At 40.6% G+C, this 27,102-nt stretch overlaps 1 protein-coding gene across 2 annotated transcripts in view; it reads left to right on the top strand.

Annotated features, from left to right (window-relative positions):
* MYPN (myopalladin) overlaps positions 1-24,835 on the top strand; it is a 75,689-nt gene extending 50,854 nt beyond the window's left edge. For both annotated transcript variants that reach the window (XM_007167805.3, XM_028162980.2), the window contains 8 exons: positions 9,383-9,604; positions 10,926-11,075; positions 12,303-12,385; positions 13,588-13,714; positions 14,928-15,135; positions 16,709-16,874; positions 20,035-20,168; positions 23,027-24,835. In XM_007167805.3, the coding sequence (XP_007167867.2) occupies positions 9,383-9,604; positions 10,926-11,075; positions 12,303-12,385; positions 13,588-13,714; positions 14,928-15,135; positions 16,709-16,874; positions 20,035-20,168; positions 23,027-23,196 (1,260 nt within the window). In that variant the 3' untranslated portion in view covers positions 23,197-24,835. The remainder of the gene's footprint in view (positions 1-9,382; positions 9,605-10,925; positions 11,076-12,302; positions 12,386-13,587; positions 13,715-14,927; positions 15,136-16,708; positions 16,875-20,034; positions 20,169-23,026) is intronic.
* Positions 24,836-27,102: the final 2,267 nt, after the last annotated feature.

Here is a 27,102-nt window from a genome sequence, read left to right as displayed (position 1 = left end):
GACTAGATAGTCTGTTTTCCATTCCAACAATCCTCAGCTCAGTATTGGCAAACACCGTCACATCTTTGAGACATTTCAATATCTGAGCCTTGAGATGACCTAGACTTTAAGGAACTCTGGGGTTCCAAGCCATCCTTTATCTGGCTGCTTCAATCTAATGTGCTTGGGGGTTTGCTCACCAGTTCCTCTCAATCTTTACATTAGATTGAAGCACGTGAAACAGCCATTAGCCAATATCCTGTGTTTCAACCTGTACAACTCCCTGCTTTCTAGTAAGTGTTTACACAGAAGGAGAAAAAGGAAAGTCATCTGTAAGCATCACATAAAAGAAAGACTAAGCATTTTATTGGAGCCATTTATTTTTGCTTTTTGTAAGGTGGTTATTTTTTAAATGCAGATTTACATTTTAATAATCTAACTCTTGGTTTATTTCCCCAGGTGGGAACTGATAAAATCTATTTTAAGTGTAACATAAAATTTCAGTGAAAACTATATACCAAATATTGTGGAATTTGTGACATAAGTGACCCCTGGAAACAAGGCTCCAGACTCCCCTGACCATATGCTGTTTTCCTTCATGTTTCTATCTCTTACTTCCAGTGGAGCCATTGATATACAGTATTTTACTATTGTGTTATATGTTGGACAATTTTTACTGAGTGGATTCTCTTGAAAGTAATGCTTAAAATGTTTACAATAATAATGCTTAAAATAGCTTAAAAATGCTTTTTAAAATTGACTTTAAATTATTGTCTTGAAGCAGGATATTTAAGCTTGCCATAATCGAGTACACTTTTCATGTATTATTTCGTCAAATTACATATATTTCTGGGAGGCAAACACCAAGGCAACTATTCTTCTCTCCCACCTTCTAGATAGAGAAACTGAAGCACAGTTGTCAAACTGTCAGTGGTAGAATGAGAACCAGAGCCCTGGTCTCCAGGACACTTTCACATTTTCCCTGAAACTCTGCAGCCTTTTTGCAGGTTTACGACAAATACCTCCAAGCCCCATAAATGTTGCTCTGTCTAGCACAGATTTGTTTTCCTATAATACTGTCATCACAGTTGTGGCTGTTAATCCTTCTAAGTGTCATTGAAATCAGAGCTGTGTTCAGCCTATGTCTTTAACAACTCAGGGAGCAATTAGAACCCTGTAAAAATGATACCGGGTCAGCACACAGGCTGTTTGATTTTACTTTTATGGTTACTCTGTAGGTAGATCCATGTTAATCCATTGCCCCAACTCAGGGGAAAGTAGGGTTTTTCTCTTAATTACCTGAAATGTGAGTACATATAAGCATGAACTTCCATGAGTGGAGTGCCATAAACCCAGCAGAACTCTTTATTAAACCTCCATCATGAATTATCTTCAGGGCTAACAGCAGGAACTTGGAGTCTCAAGAAGCATCTCAATCCTCTCCATATTTCAGTGAAAACTATATACCAAATATCTGTGACACATCCGTGTTCTTCTGACAATTATTATTCTGAGCGTTATTATGGTATATTAATTACAGAATTGATCTTACACAGCATTCTAGGCCAGGGATCATGAAAGCCAAGCTGCATAAATGCAATTCAGGAAACTAAGGAGCTGTCTGAGATGGAATGCTTGCATTAGGTTGGTAGATGTTGATTCTGAGAAAGTTTTGAGGAATAAATGATGACCATATTATAATATTGTTTTGTCCATTGCTGCCTTGGGAAATGACAGTGAAAAAGTCATGAAGAACTGTCTAAATGTATTGTGGCCCATTGAGGAAGTTAAGAAGAGGAACATTTGCTGAGAAAAAGTGGAGATTTGTAGATTTTAGGCTGCATCATTTCTTATTTTGAAGGGTATCGTTCACCACCAGTGGATCTTCACTGGACATCAATTGGTTTAGGTTAGCAAGGTGAGTCTGAGAGGTCAGAGGAAACCAGGCTCACACAAAATGTAATGGAACCTTCATAACCAATGATTTTAATGCATACATGACTTAGTATGACGTTCTGCTCCCAGTAAATAGTTGGTGACTGTTAATGTCTAAAGCGCACACACACACACACATTTAATGTCTTATTCCAACTTTCCTCCTTGACCTCATTTCTCTGGAAACTTTCCCATCTCTTTATTCTGCTCCTCCCTCCCATTTTTTTTTTTTTTTTTAATTTATTTATTTATTTTTAGCTGTGTTGGGTCTTCGTTTCTGTGCGAGGGCTTTCTCTAGTTGCGGCAAGTGGGGACCACTCTTCATCGCGGTGCGCGGGCCTCTCACTATCGCGGCCTCTCCCGTTGCGGAGCACAGGCTCCAGACGCGCAGGCTCAGTAATTGTGGCTCACGGGCCCAGTTGCTCCGCGGCATGTGGGATCTTCCCAGACCAGGGCTCGAACCTGTGTCCCCTGCATTGGCAGGCAGATTCTCAACCACTGCGCCATCAGGGAAGCCCCCTCCCATTTTTTAAATGAAAGCTTCATTAAAACTGTCTGTGGTTCCCAGATACTGCCCTATATGACAGAGGGGGGAAAGAATAAGTACCTAATTCTTGCTCTGCCTTTTTTTCCTCTCATCTCCTTCTTCTCTAAACTGCTTAGTCATTTCTTCTATTTAAATCTTACCTCTTTCATCTCTTACCATGAATTCTTTATGAAAATTCTCTCTTGAGGGCACACAGTCTTGCCGTCTGTTCCTTTTCTAATAAGAATTCAACGTAGTCATTGGCCTTATGTTGCTCACCGTGGGCATTGTAGGACCCTGGGTGCTGGAATAGTGCAGTGTCCCCATGTCACCTGCTGTGGGCCCACCCAGGATGCACCAGTCACAAGCTCCCTGGGAGCTGGATTGGCAGGGGGTGGGGGAGGGGGTCTTGTTCATCGCTGCACCCCTGTTGTATCTGTCCCAGAGTAGGTGCTCAGGGACTATCTGCTGAATTAGCTCACAACTTTGGGATTTACATTAATTTCAGATAGGATAACCAAACTTTTGACCAAGGAGAAAATTTTGGATTTGTTGCATCTGTATGGAAAATATCTCACTTAACTATAGAGATTCTGATTATACCTAATTATAGACACTATCTACTATGATAACAATCTATTTTAATCAACTGACTAAAAAGTTGATTAAAAACACACTAAAACCTTTTTAAAAAAACACCCTGAAATTAAGCAAAACTCTGGTGTTAACTGAACATTTAAGTATAAAATAAATCTGTGAACCACTTACTAATTATTTATTCTTAAAGACAATATTTGGATTTAAAGTATTTTTATGCAACCTCCTTGAAGGTAGAGTGTGTGTTTTATAGAATGCTGTGTCCCCAGTGCCTATTATAGTATTCTAAGAATTTGGCAGCAGGGACAGGGGGTAAGCCATGAAGCCTGGTTATTTCTATTGAAGGAAGCATGTAGTATTGGATAAATCATAAAAGAAGACATCCTCTGCGTAGGTTAACCTCCAAGTTAATCTAGGAATCTCTTATCTGCTGTCCATACTGTGGCTCACCCAGGAACAAAAGGAGAATACTTTCTCTAACACATAAAACTTCTTCTAGTGAACACTGTACCCAGAGTTGGTTGGGAACCCTTTGGGCAGGCTCTTCCAGCTAGTTTGATCCTATTTGATTATTTGCCCCTGAAGCCCAGACTCAGACCCAGAGTAGAGGAAGCCAGCAGCACGCTCAGGGCAGTGAGTGCCAGATCATGGCCCACGTTTTGGAAATTTGGAACCCTGGCAATGCCATATCTGATTGGGTTGTGTCATTACACTGCAGTTCGTAGCAGGAGTGAAGCACTCTCCACCACTCTGACAATTTGAAGAAAACTTCTGCAGATGTGTCCCAGAAACCAAATGCCTCAAGTTGTCAAACTATCAGCCTTAAGAGGATTATCTTTAAAGAAAAAAAAAAAAAGAATTATATTTTCAAGTGGCATACTCTTCTGATGTAATTTTTTTAGCTTTTCATTTTCTTTCGTAGAGCAACTGAAATTCTATGCAATTCATTTTCACTTAAGGTCTTTAACATAAGCCTGGAAAGCATGGGCCATATGTCTTTGACTTGCTTGCCATACAGACCAGATTTACACAGACAAATATTCTCTCCTTTGAGCACAGACATCACCTACAAGCAGCTGACGCAGAAACTCCTACTTTTACTCACAAAGGGGACAAGGCAAGGGAAAATGGAGAACACAGCCCAAATCCAGTTCTGGAAATTCAAAGTGTACAGTCGCTGACAGTGGATCAGTAGTACAACCTTTGTGCAGAACAGTGCAGAAAGCACATTCAAATTTAACTTAAACACACTGCTTGTTTGCAAATGTCCTTACAAAATCTGAACCCCATCAGTCACAACTTGGAACGACAACCTTGATTTATGTATAAGAGGATTAGTTATCCTTGGGATAACCAACTCTTAGTTGCAAAGCACTACCAAAAAAAAAAAAAAATGAATTCCTGCTCTGGGGATGGTGTGCATCTTTGTAAACATCTCAGTTGTAAAGGTTCACTGCTTTATTTTTTTTTTCTTTTTTTTTTTAGAAATTCACGTTCTGATTGATTGATTGATTGATTGCTGTGTTGGGTCTTCATTTCTGTGCGAGGGCTTTCTCTAGTTGTGGCAAGTGGGGACCACTCTTCATCGCGTTGCGCGGGCCTCTCACTATTGCGGCCTCTCTTGTTGCGGAGCACAGGCTCCAGACGCGCAGGCTCAGTAATTTGTGGCTCACGGGCCCAGTTGCTCCGTGGCATGTGGGATCTTCCCAGACCAGGGCTCGAACCCGTGTCCCCTGCATTGGCAGGCAGATTCTCAACCACTGCACCACCAGGGAAACCCGGTTCACTGCTTTAGAAACAGGTCACATACCCCTGCCACACAGTTACATGGGTTTCCTTGTTCCTGAGGTTCAACTTCCCAAATATTTTATGAAATCTTTTGTGGAAACTCCTTGACCTACAGTATTCTTATTTTGTTGTGCATCTGTAACTTATACATTATACCATATAACTGGTACCTTCAACAATTGTACCTTAAAAGCAATTTTATTTTTTTCTCCCTTTATCCCTTTAAATTTATCTAGTGGGGCTAATCCTTCTCCTGGCAATCTCAAATGTGAGGTAATCTCAAAACCATTTTGACCAATTTTAGTTCATATAACGTTCTATATTTAGTTTGTTGCAAAATACAATCTTGATCCAGTAATACAAAATGACCAGTCCTCATGGTAACCAACACGCCAATCCTTATTCAAAAATAAGACCCCACACACAAACGCCCCCATCCACACCTCACACCGCACACCCCAGAGACCTCTACAAATGGGAAATCTAAAGCCAGGAAGGAAGTATGGCCAGCTTCTCTCTTTTTCACTCCCTCCTCCCCTGCTTCACTAACTGCTGTTCCCAACTCCTTCCTTTCCCAGCCACAGAGGGACAAAAGCTGACTCCACACTGGCTCTGTCTCATATGTGGCCCATATATGTATGACAGCAACCATCACAGGTCCTCTGACCTGACACAATGCAGGAGTGTGGGCCACTGAAAGCAACCTTCAGCTTGCCCACCAACAAAAACCCACTGTGCTCCTCACTCTAGATTTTTTAGGCAGGAATCAGATACCAATCCACTGGAGGAGCACAGTAAACACTACAAATGGGTCTATTTAATCTCTCTCAATAGACTGGAGGTGAAAGGCAGGTACTCTGGGGGTGGAGGTGGAGGTGGGACGCTCACAGACATTAATAGCTCTTTGCAAAGTCTTCTCACTGGATTTTCTCCCTCCTGACTCTTTTGTATCTCTGATGAAGGTGAAGAATATCAATCATCTAACCTGTCCTTAAGCACCTGCTTTGAAATTTCTGGAGGATAGCTTGTCTCCCAACTCACTTGTTTTTTGATATCTAACTCATCTTGGTGCCTCAGTAGAATACAACTGTATCCTCAGTACATAGTTACAAATAGTATATTTTAGATAACTCATTGAGTGTTCTGTTTTCATCACCTCCCAACTTGTAGTACTGGTAGAATAGTAAATATATAACCAATAGGTGTACACTTACAGAAAAACAAAACGTGTATATTTTCATCATATCGCTTCCATAGTTCCTTTGGTTAAATCAATTCAAACATTTATAAATTCCATAAAATCAGGTCCCAACTTGGTAAAATCAAGTTCCTAAAAATAGTTGTTTGGAATACATGGAGACAATGTGGTATTTGTATTCTCAGGCAAGTGCTCAAAAGCCTTATATATCACCCATTTGTTCCTGAAGTATAGATATAATCATAACTTACCACAATGTACAGTAATACTTGTTTGGAAAAATTAGATCATACTTTCAATATAGAATTTCAGGAATTCATTCCCCCCCCCCCATAATAACTCTGACAATGTAATTAGCCAGGAACTTACCAGCCCTCACCCATCATGCAGTAGGAGAAGCTGCAGAGAAGGTTATTTAGGTTGGAGCAAGGACTCTACTAAAATAGTGGCTAGAGGTGGTATGGAATGCATTGGGAATTTGGGGACTTAAATGAAACAAGATGAGAAGCCATAAGAAGCTAAGACCTCTTGCCACCCTCACAAAAAGCCTGGGTTATCCTGAACTCCAGGATCTGTGTGTGAGGTTTGCAAACTATATGAATTATGCTTTTGACTATTATTTTTTAAATAATAAAGTTATTTAGCACCTACCTCACATAGTAAGAGAATAAAATGACTCATTGGTTTTACTCCTAAGCATCCAAAAAATAAACAAATTTGTTAAAAGGAAAAATAATACCCATTTAGGAGCATGAATGCAATTCAACAAAGAAGAAAAATATATTCCTTATGGGATTTTAAGCTGTCAAGACTAGGAAACATTTCAAATTCGTGGGATTAGTTAATGTATTTATGGAAAATATACTCGCTGTATAGTATTAGGTTGAATAATTTGAAATTGCTGATATTTTACCTCTTTTAACCCTCAAAAATGGCAATTTCATATAGTTCAAACTAATACGTAGATAGTTGGAAGCTTTAAGTATTAACTTTAAAAATAAAAAACAACCCAAAATGTAGAAAATGGTCTTAATACTTTTAAACTAAATTAGGTTTCAAATTAGAAGTGAACAATCTTTTACTTTAATTAGTTTGTTTATCTGATGAAAAATTAATACGCTTAACTGGAGATTAATCATTTTTCTACCCTGAAAGAGCTGTAGATGTATTTTGTTTACCCAGTCTGAGATGAGGCTGAGAGGGAAGATTTAAAATTGGTTCTAAGAAATTAAAACCAAGAAACATTTGGTGTCCGTGTTTCCTAAGTTCCAATTCTGCACAAATTCAGGTGATGATATGTATAAGACAATAGCTAGAGGACATGAATGATGTGATTTAATAGCTTGAGAACATATCTCATGAGTCCTGAACTCAATTACTCTGCCTGTGACTAGGGGCAGATGCAAATCAGCCATGTGTTCCCAAATTCCACTTCAGGGGCATCCTAGTACCATCTCCATGGGGCCTACCTAAATCATAAAATTATGGTTAACTAGAGTCACAAGTCTAACCAAAGGGCTCACCCTCACCCCAAGCACATGGCTCCAGATTCCTCAAAGATACAGTAGTGTTGGAACAAGTGACGGCCCCCATGTCATTCATGTATTCTTTCATTCTTCAGATACTCATGGAGCACCTGCCATGTGGCAGGCACTCACTGTTCCATATATGGCTGATATAGTGGGATGCAAGACAGACAAGAGCTCTGTTTTTCTGATGCTAACATTCTAAGGCTTAGAGATATTCAATCATTCAATCAATATACAAACAAGAAAAACACTAGATAGCAGTCCATGCTCTGTAGAGAATTAGAATTGGGAGTTACTTTAGATGAAGTGGCCTGGGAAAGTTGCTTTAGGGAGGTGACACTTAAGCTTGATAGAATAGGGCAGGATAGGGAATCAGAGGAATCCAGGATAAGTTCTAGATTTAGGTTAACTTGGTGCACTCAAAGGGTGGTCTTAGACCTGTGCCAGTCTGCAAGCTGTCATCTCTCCACCTTGAGATAAGTACGGAAATTGAAAGTAACCATTAAGAAATTTCTAGAGCATTTGACAGAGAAATTTTATGTCTATTGAATATAATAATTCTGTATGCTTTTTCTATTTCATTTTTCTAGTAATTCATTTTTATTTTATTTTATTTTACAAGAGTACAGGTTGAAAAAATGTATTTTTAAAATCTGGTTTTCACCATAGGTAATGTGAGAAACACCAGCTTAACCACTTAACCAAGTGGATGAAGAGTGGTGCCAGTTCCTAAGATGGGGAAGAGCAGGGTAGGAGTATCTTCCCTGGGGGACGGAAATCAAGTGCGTGTTGTTTGGACCATGCTAAGCTGGTCCATGGGTGCACCCATGAGGCACCCAAGCCATGACAGAGAGTATACTGGTGGGCATATGACTCTCATGATGTAGAGTAGATCATTGGGTATATGAGTTCTGGGGAGAGACCAGACTGAGACACATGGATTTGGAGTCATCAGCATACAGAAGGTATTTGAAGCTGTGAGATTGGATGAGATCACCTAGAGCAGAGGAGGAAGAGCTAGTAAAGGAGACTGATAAGGACCAGCTAGGGGAAGAGAAGGAAAACCAGTAGGGTGTCATGGAAACCAACAGAAAAAAAATGTTTCCAAAAGGATAAAGTAGCCATCTGTGTCTAATGCTACTGAGAGGTCAGGTAAGGTAAGAGCAGATAAGTGACAACTTATCTGTGGATCTGGCAAATGTGAAGACCCTGACAGCAGCAATCTCAGTGGAACTGTAAGAACACAAGCCTAATTGGAGTATGTTAGTGAGAGAACAGGCAACAAGGAAATGAGGCTATAACAATAGAAAGTTATTTCAAATAGCTTCGTTGTGAGGGCAGCAGAGACACAGTGTAAGCAGACATGGGGTCAAGGGAGATTTATTCAAGACAAGTTTTCCTCAAGTATGCAGATGGGAATGTCTAGTAGAGACAGGAAGCTGGTGATGCAGGCATGTATCAGAATGCAGTTCAGAATAATTTTGCCAAAATACCACATAGGCAGCTCTACATATTGAAATGGACACTATTAGTAGCTACAAAAATTATATTCCATCTTCATTCCATTCCCTACAATATTCTACCGGGGCTCCATGCTGAAGGTGAGGAAGCAGGGTTCACTAGGACAGTTTGGGATTGTAGTAGAAACACAAATCTCCTTCAGTGCTCCATGATGAGGAACTGGAAATGGAACATGCCTGGTTTACTGAGGTTCCACAATGTAAATCTAACATTTGAATCTTAAAAAGTTTCATCCTCACATTATATTGATGGACACATTCTTCCTCACCCACAGAAATTGAAATTAAAACATGTTTGCCATTTTGACAGGAGTACAAAATTTCAAGCTTTGAGCAGAGGCTGATGAATGAAATCGAGTTTCGCTTGGAACGCACCCCTGTTGATGAATCAGATGATGAAATCCAACATGATGAGATCCCCACGGGCAAGTGTATTGCTCCCATCTTTGACAAAAGACTCAAGCACTTCCGGGTCACCGAAGGCTCTCCAGTGACATTCACCTGCAAAATTGTTGGGATACCTGTCCCAAAGGTAGGGGAAGATGACCAGCCCGTTGGCCAACCAACAGTGCAAAACTACAGACAGTGCCTTCAAGAAAGTCTTACCAGACTGTAGTGAAGTATCTACAGAGGGAATGAAAATCAATACCAGAAAATTAACAAAGCCCAAGTAATCTGACTAAAAAGATACAATCAGGAATAGAATCATTAAATAGCCAGGCAAAAACCAAATCAGATAACTTATGGGTAAGTTAAAATTTTTATAAAAGTTGACAATAAATGTCTTAGTCATGATCCTCTATTTTGGGCTATTGATTCTCTCAACCATCAAACTCACCAAACTGATACTTTTCTTTCTATTTAACATCTACTGAAAATCTACAGCCTGCCTGTTGTACAAAGTGAGCTATATCTGTATTATTACTGTTAGGTTGGTAAATGCTGAAAATGTCGTATCGTTATCACTGGCTGCTGAAAAATCTTACGAGTCACCAGACTTTTTGGCAGTCAGCGAGAGGATTTACACCCAGTATGCCTACAGCAGGGAACCTATCCACCCTACTTTCACAAACATTAACATGGCGCTAGTATGTATGATTAGGTAACCAGGAAATGTAGAGAAGGGCAGCTGCAACCAGTACTTTAACTCCCCTGTCTTTGAGAGATCTCCTTGATACACGCAGAACTTAACTTGAAAACTATGTATACTTAAATTTTAGTCAGAGGAGAAATTTAGCAATTGAATCCTGGCCTCATTCCATTTGGTATAATAAACCATACTATCCTTTCAAGTAAGGTCAGCTATTCGAGGCCCTGAGATCTCGGACTTCAGGGGACTTGAGTTTGTAAAAGGATAATAGGAAAAGTTCCAGGCTCCCGGTTTTAATTATTTTGCCTCTGAAGACATTTCTGGTCCTTAGGGTGGCTTTTTAAGTAATTATAAATATAATAAAAATAGTCAAAAGTTTTTTCTCAATCCTAAATTATACATAATTTCTTACTTAAATATTGTATATGTACAAGTTGAGGAGCACATTATACTGTCATTTGTAATATGTTTAAAAATTTTTTTCTAAGTGTTTTATAAGGGATGGGTTACTAGTTGTAGAGATGGCAATCGATCCTTGCCTTATCCTACTCCTTGCATCATTATCCTCTAAAGATGTACAGAATAGGGACTCCCCTTATGGTCCAGCAGTTAAGACTCCACGCTCCCAATGCAGTGGGCACAGGGTCCACCCCTGATCAGGGAACTAAGATCGTGCATGCTGCATGGTGCAGCCAAAAAAAAAAAAAAAAAAAAAAAGATGTACAGAACAGTGTATATTCTCCTTGATTATTTTTCATTACAGGTTTACTGGTTCAAAGATGGGAAGCAGATTTCAAAAAGAAATGAGCACTTCAAAATGAGGCGAGAAGGAGACGGGACGTGTTCTCTGCACATTGACTCCACCACCGGCGATGACGACGGCAACTACACCATCATGGCGGCCAACCCCCAGGTGGACACGAAGGGTTCCGCGCTGTACTGCACTCTGAGGAAGGAGCGGTTCATGTCATTGTGAATAAACCTTGAGAAGTGCAAGTTACTAAGGATTTCTGAGGAAAATGAATAAGGAGCATAGAGACTGTGTGTAACTAGAGCACAGTATCACAACTTACAAGACCACTTAGCCACTGATGGGTCACGCCACCCTTCAGCCTTTGTCAAAGGACATTAGTAGTATCTATTCACTAAGTATATGCCCCAGAACTATTGGAGTAAATCTTGTTTTGATCAACTCACTGACTCTCTTGAAGAGTCAACAAATTATTCTATCAAAGAATGATTTGCTATTTTTTGTTCTTTAGAGAATAAGCAAATCACTTGTGAATATCCCTCACTCATAAAAAAAATTTTTTTTGGTAAAAGTTGGAAAGCCATAATCTTTCACTTTCCTTTTCTGAAGAGACCAAGACTTAAAATTCCCCTTAAAGATATGGCAGAATAAATATCTTCAACTACTTTTAGAATAGGCGGTACAGAACTATAATTTCTACTCACCCACTCCTCCTATTAAAATGTTAGTTTTGAAGATAACGTCTATTGAGGAAAGTATAAAAATACTTGACCGTGATCTCTGCATGTGCCTACAAATAATGTTAAGTGCACAAGAATTCAAATTTTTTTACATTTATGTCTGTTCATTTCTCAGCTTAAAAATGAAAGTCACAATATTCTTAAAAATCGTTTCCCCTGGGGCTTCCCTGGTGGCGCAGTGGTTGAGAATCTGCCTGCCAATGCAGGGGACACGGGTTCGAGCCCTGGTCTGGGAAGATCCCACATGCCGCGGAGCAACTGAGCCCGTGTGCCACAACTACTGAGCCTGCGCGTCTGGAGCCTGTGCTCCGCAACAAGAGAGGCCACGATAGCGAGAGGCCCGCGCACCGCGATGAAGAGTGGCCCCCGCTCGCCGCAACTAGAGAAAGCCCTCGCACAGAAACGAAGACCCAACACAGCCATAAATAAATAAATAAATTAATTAATTAAAAAAAAAAAATCGTTTCCCCTGGAATATTAACAGTGATTTAAGGAGTTATATTGTTTTCATCCCCCCTCACACACACACACAAAAAAAACTCATAATAGCCAAAAAGTTCATAATGTTCTGGTCCATAAGAATGCATATGTACTGGAAAAAAATGTGGAATTGTTTTTATTTTAATCTCCTTCATTTTCTGTTTCTCAGGGGAGAATCAGCTGTTCTGGCCACTTGATGGTACAAGGTTTGCCCCTTCGAAGTCGACTAACAGCTGCTGGTCAGTCTCACAGGTAAAGACAGTAAGAATCTCCCTTCTCTAGCCCCTCCCAAGCAGCCACCCACCACAATGAGCACTGAAGTATCTGGTCTACAAATTGTCGACTAATGTGTAGTCCTCCACCCACAGCATCAGCATCACTTGGGAGCTTTTGTTGCAAATGCAGAATCCCAAGCGCCACCCAGACATACTGATCAGAATCTACATTTTAATAAGATCCCCAGGTAATTCATAAGCGCATGAAATATGAGAAGCATTGGTCCATGGCACACTTTTAATGGTTCAAAAATTGCAACCATCAGTAGCACCTGTGCACATAATATACAAATCAGACTCTCTGAATTAAATTACTTTGTCTTTAAAAAACAGAAACCGTTAATGAGTATATGTATACTGATAAAAGATTTCTGTTGTTGTTATTGTCTCCAATATAACAGTTGTCTCCAACACAGCAACTGACTTTCCTCCTCTCCGATTTTACTAAACACTAAGAAGAAAGAGCCTGGCTTTCTCTTGAGCCTTGGTGGTGCCACAGAGTCTTAGCAAAGCATTTCATAGTTGCTGACATGGATGAATTACATTAGACTTACCAAAGGAACAAAAATAGTGACCCATGTTTCAGATACAGTATTTTACCACCGTTGCAACTCTACCTTCTTCTTCAGTTTTGTTTTTGTTTTTGTTTTTTTCCTTCTTCAAGAACAGCTGTTACTGTGGTCAGTCTTAACCAGTTTAAGTTCATGATCATCTTTAATGGTCTGACATAATTTATTAGCCAGGTTAAATTGTATTACTCAGAGACACAGGGATTGCAGCTGCCTTGTTCTGGGTGATAAACAGGACTTCTCTTTTGGCTCTCATTTGAGGTTCAGATTGAATACTGATTTGTTTATTCTGAAACTTCTGAACAACTGGTCAAACCCAAGGCAAGGGGAGCTGAGTCACTTAACCCAGAATGACTTCAGAGAGAAAGAAGCTAAAGCCTGTTTATTTGATTACAGATCTCACAAGATAACCCTACAGTGGGTGAGATGCTTAGTACTTTGCTTTTTACATCAGCTCCACACTATTATTTATTATCCCTTCATGGTCCAGCCACCCCCACCCCCCAAAAAAATCTTTCTCCAGGCCCGAGAGCCATGCCTAAATGTCTATACTGTCATAAGTTCTGAAGCGGTTTCTGTGGGTAATGCCTGAACATGCTTGCTGTTTTAGAGTAAGGTCCCGAGCGCAAGAAAGAGACAAAGAGCCCCTACAGGAACGATTTTTCCGACCACATTTCCTGCAGGCTCCTGGGGATATGGTAGCTCACGAGGGGCGCCTCTGTCGCCTGGACTGTAAGGTAGACTCTAGTACACCATTCTTGGTTCCAAATCTGTTCATATTTTGTATTTGTTTGTTTGTATGCACCTATTTTTGTTTGTATTTGTTTTATGGTTGTTGTTTTTTCGGGGAAAGGGGACTGAGGAACAGAGAGAGAGAGAGAGAGCACTTTTTTGCCCACAAGGTTCTTTTTGGAGCATTTAATACCAGACAAAAGTATTTCATAAAATCTTTAAGTGTTTATATCTTAATAAAAATTACATTGATACTGTACCAAGTTAACTCTATGCTTGTAAAGACAACCAAAGAGGTGATGTAATTCAGACATTTTCCATATGGTACCTGGAAGGTCTTTATTACCATAAAGGCATAAGGATGATTTTTGCATCCTTGAAGTGAATTGCTGTGAGGTACAGCCTTTGAAAAAATTATAGTCATGAAAAGATGGCTCCAAGGCAGTTTATGAAAACAGAAGCTGGTTTCTCTTACTAGTCAACACCCATCACCTTTAGCTAGTCTACATTCTAACTCTTCCACCATAAACTAGGTTCAGTTAAACAGTATGAATATTTCTAAGTATGAACAGTAACTGAAGACACCCCTTCTGTCCGAACGATGTAGAATGCTATGGAGATTTAGACACAAATTAGTAAAGGCTTAAGTTTAAGCATTTATAGAATCCACTTCTCTAGGTGGTTCTTGCTCTCCCATTAGTTACCTAAATAATATTTGGGATTAACTTCTTCCACCCTAAACCCTAAAAGAAACCCATGACTGGGTCCCATCCCCAAAGATTCTGATTTAATACAGTAAGTGGGCATCAGGATTGTCAAATACTCCTCATGTGATTATGACACACAGCCAGCTTTGAGAACACTGGTTTAATGTCTGTGCCTTCCTTGGCTACCTCTTGCTTATTAGGTATGTAAGCAATATCTCTGAAACTGATCCCACAGGCCTATTTTATCTATCTATTTAGCTTTTTAATTCTTATTCATTCTAATCTAGAACATAATCATGACCTGAATTGGGGTCCAAATACTATACAGTTTAAATGCATACGGCCACCCACCTAGACCCCTCTTGTCCCGATGTTCCTGAGGAGAGGCTTCTCAGCACTGACGTTCTGTCACTATCGATGTGGTGCCAGACAAGGATGAAGAATTCAGCCACCAAATAAATCTGTCTGTCCTCAGTCTGTCATTTGCCTCATCTGTCCTGTTGTTTGTTAGGTGAGTGGCTTACCACCTCCGGAGCTGACGTGGCTGCTCAATGGCCAGCCTGTGCTCCCCGACACCTCCCACATGATGCTGGTCAGGGAGACCGGAGTCCACTCTTTGCTCATTGACCCGCTCACTCAACGTGACGCAGGGACCTACACCTGCGTTGCTACCAACAAAACCGGGCAGAATTCCTTTAGTCTGGACCTCACTGTAGTAGGTAAGGTTTGCTGCTGGGACCCCTAAACAGAACTCCCTCCAAAGTGATTGCGGAAACATGCAGAGCCTCTGATGTAATTCCTTAGTCCTTTGCCCCACCGAGTCTCATCTTAGTTTCTCCTTCACTGTAATAAGGGCCATGTTTCCTACGTTGCTTTTGAAAACATATCAGTAAGCTAAAAACATAATATGGTACTTTGTGTATATCATGCTTGCAATAAATGGTAGTCATTGTAATTACTAATTGACTATCAGGTCAATTCAGGTCACTTGCCCTACAGCTCATCACTCCTGGAACACTCCAGGGTCTCCCCCCCACCCCAAGCTTCCATGCCTTTGCATCTGTGGTCCCTCTACATGGAATGCCCTTCTTTGCCTAGCAACCTCCTACTCATTCTCTAAGACTTAATTCAAATGTCACCACAAAGGCACAGTGGATCCACCAGGTTACATCCTCCTCTGTTTCCATAGCACTTAGTAAAGGAGAGACTCTTACAGCACTGGTGGCTTCGGTGTAACTATTTTCCCTTTTGCCTCCCTGAAGACACCATGAGCCTCTGAGGTCAGAGATTCTGACTTGTTCTTCTGTGTATCTCTGATGTCTGACTCAGTGCCTGGAACGTGGAAGGCACTTGAATCTATAACTAAACAAACAAACCCTTACCTTTTAAGATGATGTGAACAAAACACTGTCACGTCCACAGATAAGGACAAAAAGTCATTGTCACCTGGGAGGTGCCAGCCCCTCGGGGCAGTAGTCCAGCCAGAATTCGATTTCAGAATGTATGAAATCCTGTGCTGGGCTTTCTCCCGCTGTCTCCCTTGTATGGCCCCTGAAGGAAATCAGGGTAGCTTCAGAATGCTAATCCTCTCTCTAAACTAGTAGCTGTCTCCTCAGTATAGTTTTTTCTTTTTCTCATCCTTAATTCCATCTCACCAACAGAGTAGGAAAAGCTCATCCTGCAAGGATACGTTGATTGCAGCTTTTACTTTTTTCCCACTATTTTGCTATTGACTAGGGAACCCTGAGATATGAGGTAGCTTTGCCTTAATTGGTTCTGTGGGGGGAAAAAAGCCTCCTTAGGAAGCATAATTTGTGTGTGTGGTTTTTTTAAAATAGTATACTTCTTTCAACTTTTCTGTAGCTATAAAATTTTTCAAGATAAAGAGTTGAGGGAAAATTAATATATCTTCTACAAAATAAACTCCTCTAAAAAAGAAAAAAAAGATATATTTAGTACATATATTGTTTCTCAAAATTTACTGCTGAGCAATAAAAGAAACTCCCTCAATTCCACACCTACCATATGCATCCCATGTGTGTGACCCAAATCCTTGAGTGTAGTCCCTCATAAGATAGGCAGAGACAGTTTCCTCATTTCTTTTTTATCAAGCTTCATTTCTGGAGCTTTTATCAAGGCAGTGATCTTCACTACGAGGCTTGAGAAGTGTTCTAAAGAAGAGGTAAAGGTGGGTGGGTGCTCACTCTGCTAGACTCCAGAACTGTAATTTGTTTGAGGCATGGACCCCAAGGCACTTATGCTTCAAACTAGCACTGCCCTTCTCTCATTCAGCCAAAGAAGTGAAGAAAGCGCCTGTAATCCTGGAGAAACTGCAGAACAGCGGTGTTCCCGAAGGCCACCCGGTGAGACTGGAGTGCCGGGTCATAGGCATGCCTCCACCTGTGTTCTACTGGAAGAAAGGCAACGAGACCATCCCCTTCACCAGAGACAGGATCAGGTACAGCCTCCACCCTCGGTCAAGTTCAGTGAGGCTTGTCAGGCCGCCCAAATAAGTCTGTAGCCTTTTGAATCTGGTTTCTTTCACTTAGCATAATGTATTTGTTTCACACGTTACTGTGCTTATCAAGAATTTATTCCTTTCTGCTGCTGAGGGGTAGTGCATTGTACACATGTCCCACAGTTTTAAAACCTTAATTTTTAAGCTTAAAAAGGTATGAGGAATTTATAAAGATCGTGCCTATTTTTTGTCATGTGTCTTCAGTCATATTAGCACACAGAAAACCTTTGACAGTAAAAAGCTAAAATAAAGTAAAGCAAAATAAAATATTAAAGTAATACTCCTTCTCCATCCATCACTACATGGCTGGTTTTTAAGTAACTTTAAGGATCAAGTTTCTTAAAGTGGGAGCTTTCCTTAATTCTCCCTAACCATCCTTCATTCTTTGCCATTTTGGTTTTATGCTACAAAGGCAGCTTATGTACAGAAATTGCTACTGAGAATTATTTCTTCACAGTAAACTGAATTTGTCCTAGAAAATATTGGGTTTTACAGAATTTGGGCATCTAAAAAAGTCTATGTACATATAGGTCAGGATTTTTCTCTGGTAAAATATAAGCAAGAACAGAGAATATTCTTGAGTTAACACTTCAGTGTAAATTAATGAAACGTATCAAACACAGCCTGAAATTCTGGTGTAATTATCTAGGATTGCAATATGCAGTCAAGGTTAGTTAAGAACTACTGACATAGAGAAAACAGAAGGAAAGAACATGCTGATTTGCTCCTGAACTGTATTAAGCTAAATGCTGCACATGCCCAGTTGGATATATTAAGAAATAACCCCTCCACCCTAAAGACTGCATACAAAAACTATTAGAACTGATAAACAAATTCAGCAAGGTAGCAGGATACAAGATTAACATACAGAAATCTGTTGCATTTCTTCACACTAACAATGAAATATCAGAAAGAGAAAGTAAAGAAAAACAATCCATTTTAAAATTGTATCAAAAAAAACAAAATACTTAGGAATAAACCTGACCAAGGAAGTGAAAGACTTATATGCTGAGAACTATAAACATTGATAAAGGAAACTGAAGATGCTACAAAGAAATGGAAAGATATCCCATGCTCTTGGATATCCCAGCGTGGTATTGGCACAAAAACAGCCATATGGATCAATGGAACAGAATAGAGAGCCCAGAAATAAACCTACACACCTAGAGCCAATTAATCTTCGACAAAGGAGGTAAGAATATACAATGAAGAAAAGACAGTCTCTTCAGCAAGTGGCGTTGGGAAAGCTGGACAGCCGCATGTAAATCAATGAAGTTAGAACACTCACTCAACCATACACAAAAATAAACTCAAAATGGATTAAAGACTTAAATATAAGACATGACACCATAAAACTCCTAGAAGAGAACATAGGCAAAACATTCACTGACATAAATCATACCAATGTTTTCTTAGGTCAGTCTCCCAAGGCAATACTGTAGAAATAAAAGCAAAAATAAACAAATGGGACCTAATGAAACATACGCTTTTGCAAAGCACAGGAAACCATAAACAAAATGAAATGAAAACCTACAGAACGAGAGTAGATATTTGCAAACAATGTGACCAACAAGGGCTTAATTTCCAAAATATACAAACAGCTCATACAGCTCAATATCAAAAAACAAACAACCCAATCAAAAACTGGGCAGAAGACCTAAATAGACATTTCTCCAAAGAACACAGCCAGATGGCCAACAGGCACATGAAAAGATGCTCAACACTGCTAATTATTAAAGAAATTCAAATCAAAACTACAATGAGGTATCACCTCACACCAGTCAGAACAGCCATCATCAAAAAGTCTAAAAATAATAAATGATGGAGAGGGTGTGGAGAAAAGGGAACCTTCCTACACTGTTGGTGAGAATGTAAACTGGTGCAGCCACTATGTAGAACAGTATGGAGGTTCCTTTAAAAACTAAAAATAGAGTTACCATATGATCCAGCAATCCCACTCCTCGGCATATATCCAGAAAAAACAAAAACTCTAATTCAAAAAGATACATGCACCCCAATGTTCACGGCAGCACTATTTATAATAGCCAAAACATGGAAGCAACTTAAGTGTCCATCAACAGATGAATGGATAAAGAAGTTGTGGTGTGTATATATATATATATATATATAAAAATATATATACACACATATATATACACACACACACATACATACATACACACAATGGAATATTACTCACCCATAAAAAAGAATGAAATAATGCCATTCGCAGCAACATGGATGGACCTAGAGATTATCATACTAAGTGAAGTAAGTCAGACAGAGAAAGACAAATATCATGATATCGCTTATATGTGGAATCTAAAAAAATGATACAAATGAACTTATTTACAAAACAGAAATAGACACACAGACATAGAAAACAAACTTAATGTTACCAAAGGGGAAAGGGTGGAGGGAGGGATAAATTAGGAGCTTAGGATTAACAGATACACACTACTATACATAAAATAGATAAACAACAAGGCCCTACTGTATAGCATAGGGAACAGTATTCAGTACCTTGTAATAAATCTATAATGGAGAAGAATCTGAAAAAGTTATATGTATAACTGAATCACTTTGCTGTACACCAGAAACTAACACAGCATTGTAAATCGACGATACTTCAATTAGGAAGGAAGGAAGGAAGGGAGGGAGGAAGGGAGGAAGGAAGGAAGGAAGGAAGGAAGGAAGGAAGGAAAGAAAAGATCCCATCCATGCTAACAGTTCATCCATCCCTGGCCTCTCGTTTTGGTCTACTCTCCCGTAGCTTTTTTATAAAGTTCTTGCAATGTCCAGCCTGGTTCGGAAAAGAGATTTTTTCTGTACTTTGGTTGTGACAAGTGGGAGTCCTCCTGGGAGGAGAGTGGAGAGGTCAAGAACAGGTCTCAGCCATGGCTATTGACCCTCTTCTTTCCACCTTCAAGCTTGCCTCTGATGCTTGCTTAAAGCTGAATCCCCTTCCCTCCTGCTAGGGTCAGGGAGGGGAGGAGAAGCACTGCACTGTCTGATTTGCCCGAGTTTCCCGGAGTCCTAAACTCGACAAGGCCGCTTCTGCCCCCAGATACAATATGGATATATTCTTTCTTTTCTCCAGCATGCACCAGGACACAACTGGGTATGTCTGCCTCCTCATTCAGCCAGCCAAGAAATCAGACGCTGGATGGTACACATTGTCAGCCAAGAATGAAGCTGGCATCGTGTCATGCACTGCCAGGTTGGATATATACGGTAAGTGTAATGGCATCGGTTGATCCGTGTGTGACAGGGAGCTTAAAAATCTTTTTGCGGAGAATTCTCTGGTCGTCCAGTGGTTAGAACTTGGAGCTTTCACTGACTAGGCCCCGGTTCAGTCCCTGGTCGGGGAACTGAGATCCCGCAAGCCACAGGGCGTGGCCAAAAAAATCTTTTTTCTTTTAGGATAGGTGTAGTATGTTTTCATAAATGAATTGGTTAGATCATATTTTAGTGCTTAAGAGATGGATTTTTAAAGTCATTTTATCCTAGTCACCTCAGGCTTTTGTACACTCTTTCATTTCACTATAAGGTTAATCTTCTTCCAAAAGAGGTTAATTTTTCTGTACTTCTAATACTAGGAATTACAACTACTTCAGAGTGTACATGCGCTTGTACTTCTAATTACTCAGCATCTTCAGGCCATCTCCTTGCTGCCATGGGTCACCCACTGTAACTCCCTCCCCACTGTGCGTCATTCCCCAGCCATACCTCCACCCAGCAGAATTTTCCAGACCCTATTCATTTGTTAATTAATTCCACAAATATTTATTACTCCAATCTCACAATCAGACTAATAATAGAGAGCTGTCCTAATGATACTGATATCAGATGACTTTTGTACAGTGACTTGTAATTTATGAAATGGTACCCTAAGATCCTCCTAAACCCATGAGATTATTGTAATTGTTGTTACCCTCATTTAAATGAGGAAGAAACGCAGACTCAGAGAGATTAAGTGACTACAGCTGGAATGCAAATCCAGGTTTTATATCGTTCCTTTGAGCCATGTTCCTAATTTTCAAAAAGATTTAACAGATTAATCTTTATTAATGTATTTGTGTACTCTACTCCTCTCCTATATAATTTTGACATTAACCGGTATTTTTGAAGACATATTCCTTAACCCAAAAGAGTAATCCTTCCCCCCCCCCCTTTTAAAAGAACTAATTTGTTGGCTTAATAAGTTTCTTATTCATTACTGGTTTAACATGATTAACCAGAATAACAAATAAGAAACAGTAACTCTGCCTAGAACCTGAGGTCCCTGCTATTTATAGGTTCACACCAGGTACACCCGCCCCCCCCCCTTTTTCATCTTTTTTCCTTTTTTTTTTTTTGGCCGTGCCGCGCGCCATGCAGGATCTTAATTCCCCCACCAGGGATCGAACCCGTGTGCCCCTGCAGTGGAAGCGCGGGGTCTTGACCGCCGGACCGCCAGGGAAGCCCCGGGTACCTCCTTTCTTTGGTACCATACAGGAGGGGTCTTGGCCTGCCATTTTCCCTAAGTCTAATATTTAGAGAAAATATATAGCTTTCTGGTTATTTTCCTTAATTCGTGGACTTGAAAAGAAATTCAGCCGTGAGGGACGCTGGCTCCAATGTACTTTCCCCTGGGAGGATCCGAGGAGAGACACGCCAGTGATACGTTTCTTAATCCAGGCTAATGCCTTAACCATTTCACCCACTTCACCATGTCAGAAGGAAATAGGTCTCCAACTAAGAAACTCATACCAATAAGCCCTGAAACCGATGACTCTGTCCCAGTCCCGCTCATCCGCGGCGGAGTCCCCAGTTCAGTTAGTCCCGGCTCACCTCTCCCCTGGCTCCCGTCCTGATCCCTCAGCACTAACGACGCGAAGCGCTGTATCCTCAGCTGGGACGGGGGAGTGGGGCAAGGCATGGAGGATTTGGGGTAAAATCAATCCCGTACGCCGCCCCGCAATCACTTCCTACCTGTCCGAGGAACGGGGACAGTAGGCATCCCTCTCTCTTCGAAAAGAGGGCTTCTAATCGTACCTGCTGTCAGGTTAAGGTGTCCGAGAGGGCCAGGAAAGGCTAAGGGGCGGCGGGCGGCGGGGAGGGACTTTAAACCAGTTCATGGCTGCCTTACTGAGTGCCTGCTCTCTTGTGGAATCGCTGTAAGTTTTGTCCTGTTTTGTAGCTTTCCAATTTTGATTTTATCAATTCACTCAGAGGCATTTAGATCCCCAAAAACTAATTCAAAAGAATGAAATCAACAAAGGACCCGTTTATCAGTGGGAATGCTACAAGGGTCCATAGCTTCGTAGGACCCAGAGCGTCAGCGTTCCCCACCTGGTGCCTCCCCTTCTCCACAGCAAGCTTCTTGGAAACCTCATGAGAAGACTGCTTGGTAATTTCAGAATCAGTGACAACACACAGGACTGAGCAGCTTGGATGGGTATTTCATTTAGGCCATGTTCAAGCCTAAGGATCCTGGCTGCGAAAACCAGGGTCCCCTTTGGACAGTGCTTGGTGAACGTGGAAATTCTAATATTCTCTTTTGTCCCCGAACCATGGTTGATTGCACATGTTACTTTTCAGTCTTCTTGCTGTAACTCATTAGAACCTGATTAGGACGGTAGGTAGGTAATCGCTGATTAGGGTGATTAGGTGTGCGGTCAGAGGTCTGGACTCATCTTTTGGCTTCCATTTCCATAGATTTCTCATCTCCACCTTCTGAGGTGCCCTGCCTTGAGAGCCTACCGCCCTCTGTACCCAGCAGACTCCATGCTAGGTCAGGAGAAAATTTTGAGAAATCACCCTAGTCACCCACTCTTCCTTCTTACAGCCCCAGATTTTACTGGATTAGAATCATAGGGTTTGGAATTAGGGGATTAAAAGATCACCAGCCCAATTTCCCTCTTCCCGACAGGGAAGGAGAGATTTTATTTCTCTCTTTTACAAATGAGGCATTTCAGACCCAGATATATTTCAGTGCTTTACTAAGATCCCACAGAAAGTGTTGGAATGAGGACAGAATGCACCCCTGCCGTGTACCTGCTAGACTGTATTCCTTTGATTGTAACACATTATTTTGGTCCATTTTCCAGCTCAGTGGCACCACCAGATCCCACCACCCATGTCTGTCCGGCCCAGTGGCAGTCGCTACGGATCTCTCACCAGTAAAGGACTCGACATTTTCTCTGCTTTCTCCTCCACGGAAAGCACAATGGTGTATTCATGCTCTTCTCGGAGTGTAGTGGAGAGTGATGAACTTTAAGAATGTCTGGGTGCCTGCTGTGTAAGGGGGTGGACTGTGGAGGGGGAAGGAAGACCAGCCAGATACGATGGTTTCCAAGCAACTGGATTTGAGTAAGTTCCCGCTCTGCCCGACCTGTGGCAAGGAGAGCTTTGAGTAAGTCAGCTGGGGACTCTTGCAGTCTCAGCTCAGGGAGAGATGGAGGGCTGTGCCTTTTAAGATTCCAACAAAATGAGAAGACAGTACAGACGAACCAAAGATGTCATGCAGCTGCCATCCACTGCTTTCGGAAAAAGCTAGCATGCTTCCCTGCCCCCTGCTGCGTTGGGGTATTCAGGCCCTTCTAGGAGCAATTAGGGGCCAGATGCTTGGGCTGAGAGGAGTTGGACAGTAGTGACCTTAGGAATCACTAACTCACTAAACAATGCAAAGGAAAAAGGCAGGGGGGCCTCCACCACCTTTCATTGATTGCATCCATAGCAGTAGTTTCGGTGGATTTATTAAATCAGCTTCTACTTAGCACTAGGAGTCTGTGCCATACAACTCACATACGTGGAGAAGCACTTTTGATTTGCTTACCCTGGGTGTACTGAGCCACATAATAAAGTGCCAAAATGTGATTGAGATACCAAAAAAAAAAATCACTGAAACACTAAATATTGCACAGTGCACTTATTCTATAGCCAAAACAGGGACCCACCACCCTGCCTGCACCATTTCCTTTTGGATACAATGGTGAGTGGTTTTTCTTTCTGACTACATGTATATATATATATATATATATATATATATATATAATATATATATTATATTATATATTATATTATATATATATATATATATATCCCTAGGCTCTAGAACTAAAGGGTTGTTAATATACCAACCAGAAGGAAATCTTCTGCGGGGTCACTTTTAAAACTACAAGCTTCAGTTGCCACTTGCAAAAATATTCAGGCATCATCATCATCTGCCCATAGAATATTGACTCTCCCACTTCTCCCCTCGCCCCAAAAGTCTGCAAGTATATGAAGCAGTGAGAAAGGAAGAAATGCAAACCAGGAGAGGAAGTGATGGGAGAGTGGTTTTTGTTTTTTCATTTGCCCAAGCAAAAGCAAAGCAGTGGCTATAGAAGGAGAGGTCTTTAATAGTTGTGAACTGCTTTGAGATCATTAGTCAAATTGCATTTTCTATACAGAAAATATTATGCTAACTGAGAAAGAGGGAGGGACAGAGAATGTGCATCTTTATTCTAACCCACTAATTCAAAGCCTGCCTCTCCACTTAAGGAATTTTTAGACTTAAGTTCACTGTGATATCCCAGTGCCTAGAAGAGTGCTTAGCACAAAGTAGACATTCGATAACTATTTGTTGGATGAATGAATCTTATATTAGAGAAATCTACAACGTATGCACCAGTCAAAAAATTGCCCTAGGGATGGTCATCACGGCACAGTTTGCTCCAGATTCACCAGGGAAATGAATTGGAGTGTCTGTTACCAACTCCTTGTGCCCAAGTCCTTGGTGTTCTCTGAGCCAGACATCCTCAGCTGGCATCTTACTCAAGTGAACAAATAGTAATTGCTTAGAAAGGCTTGAAATTTTCTTCACTTCAAGGCAAGGATTTCCAGTATAAAAATAAATTCACTCACTCAAAAAATCATTTGTGTGTCCACTCTGTATAAGACGCTATGCTAGAGACTATGGGCCATACACCAATATGATAAGACACAGTCCCTGCCTGAAGAAAGCTTACAATCTAGTGGGGGAGGTAAGAAAAAAGACATGTCAAGTGCTGCTTCTTTGGGCAAAAGTCTATTTTTTATGAAAGGGAAGTTTCTAGTACTCTTCATCCTATATTTTTCATGACTCTAAAATCATCTTAATTATTTTCAATCTTTATTTCTTAATTAAATAAAATACCAAAAGTTACATCCTTAAGAAATAAAGATTTCAGCCAATTATTTAGCAGAATTATTAGACTTTTTCCTTTCTTATGTATGCAGGAACAATAGTAAAAGTATAGGCAACTGTAATGAAATTGAATGCATTCCATACAGAATGCATCCTGTAAAATATTCTGTTTCTATATTGGCTTCTATTATCAAATCTCTTTATGACCAAAGAGCATTTTCTAACTCCAGGATTGCTTCTCCACAGTTGGACACCCAACCTCCTCATCACATCTATTAATGTAAACTCTAGACAGTTCTCCTATGAGAGGATATTCTTCATCTCTATATGTATTCACTTTCTGAATATTTTTTATCTGTTGTTTTACAGCGCTTAACACAGAACTATGATAAATATTATATGTGGCCACTAGATGGCACTGTCGAACCTAAAATATAACAAGCTTTAAAATTCCTCGAATTTGAACTTACTGGATTATGTTACAGGAAAGTTTCTGAACCTCAGCACTCTTGACATTTGGGGCCGGATAATTCGTTGTTGTGAGGGACTATCCTGCACGCTGGAGGATGTTTAGCAGTATCCTTGGCTTCTACTCACTGGATACCAATAGCAGAGCAACCCCTCCCCAAGTTGTGGCCACCCGAAATGTCCCCAGACATTGCCACATGTTCCCCGGGAGGCAGGATCCCCTTTGTTGAGAACTACTGTGTTGAACAAATCCAAATTCTATTGGAATTCAATTACAACGAGGAATACTTATATATGAAATTTTAGTTCTGCTGGATATGTTTGGACTCAACATATCCAAAATCAGATTCATCATCTTCCCTTTCATAAACCATTCATCATCCTAGTTTAATGATTTCTATTAATGGCACCGTCACAGTCCTAGTAATCCAAATAAAGAGTATCCAAGTCATTTTTTGCTTCCTCTAATCAACTGACAAATCATGTTAATTCTAACTCCATTATTTCTTTTATATTCAGGCCTTCCTTTCTGTCCCCCTGTGGTTCCCCAGTTCAGACTTTCGTTACTTTCTTAATTTCCCTCAATTTTTCTGACTTCAACCATAATAAGAGACTTCTAATTGGTCTTCCTGCCTCTAGTCCTGCTTTTTCTCCCACTCAAATCTAGCTGAGATCTCAGCATCAGATCATTCTTCCTGAAGTACTGCTCCAATCATATCATTCCCCAATTTTCGAACCCCCAGTGGCTCCCTGGAGCCAACCCAGGCCAGCTGTTCTGTCCTGTGCTATTCAAGCCTTGCTTCAATATGATCCCAAAGCTTTTCATCCATTACTCAGAAAACACACCCAGTGCACCAGCAAAGTTAACACAGGCCTCAGCTTTCCAGCCACATGGCTCTTTTTTGCCTCCACCTGGAAGGCTTTCTCCCCAATCCCCACCTACGGAAATCTTACCTGTTCCTTAAAAGCCATCTCAAACGCTACTTTACTGCCTCTATGAAATACTTTCTGACCGCCCCCCTCCCCCAGACCCCAGTAAAATATAATTCTACTTTTTTTGAAATCTTATAGCAAATTTCTTGAGTCTGGAAAAAGAGAAGATTAATTTGTATAGTATTTTATATAAAACACAGCCTCTATATACCTGCCTGTCTCTCCCCTTGCACTAGGCCAGTCTTGCCTGCACTAGATTTTAGCTACTTGTTAGTAAGGACTGTGTCAAAAGTTTGCCTTATACAGAGTAGGCACTCAATAAATATTTATTGACCTAAATTGAACTTTAAAATTCTATGTAAGTCAGTATGTTTCCATATAAAATGAATTGAGTCTAGAGCAGTGGTTTTTAACCTTGGCACACTAGAATCTCCTGGGGAACTTTTAAAAATCCCAATAGCCATGCCACAACCCCAAATCACTAAGTCGTAAGTTCTGGGGTTCTGGCATAGGCATCAGTATTTTTAAAGCTTTCCAGGTGATTCCAACGAGCAGGTGAGATTGAGAAGAATCATTTTATTACCATGATTTGATCACAGAACTTACCCTAAGAGG

This window comes from Balaenoptera acutorostrata, chromosome 16 (assembly GCF_949987535.1).
Source record: "Balaenoptera acutorostrata chromosome 16, mBalAcu1.1, whole genome shotgun sequence".
Lineage (NCBI taxonomy): Eukaryota > Metazoa > Chordata > Mammalia > Artiodactyla > Balaenopteridae > Balaenoptera > Balaenoptera acutorostrata.
This window is presented reverse-complemented; position numbering and strand designations above follow the sequence as displayed.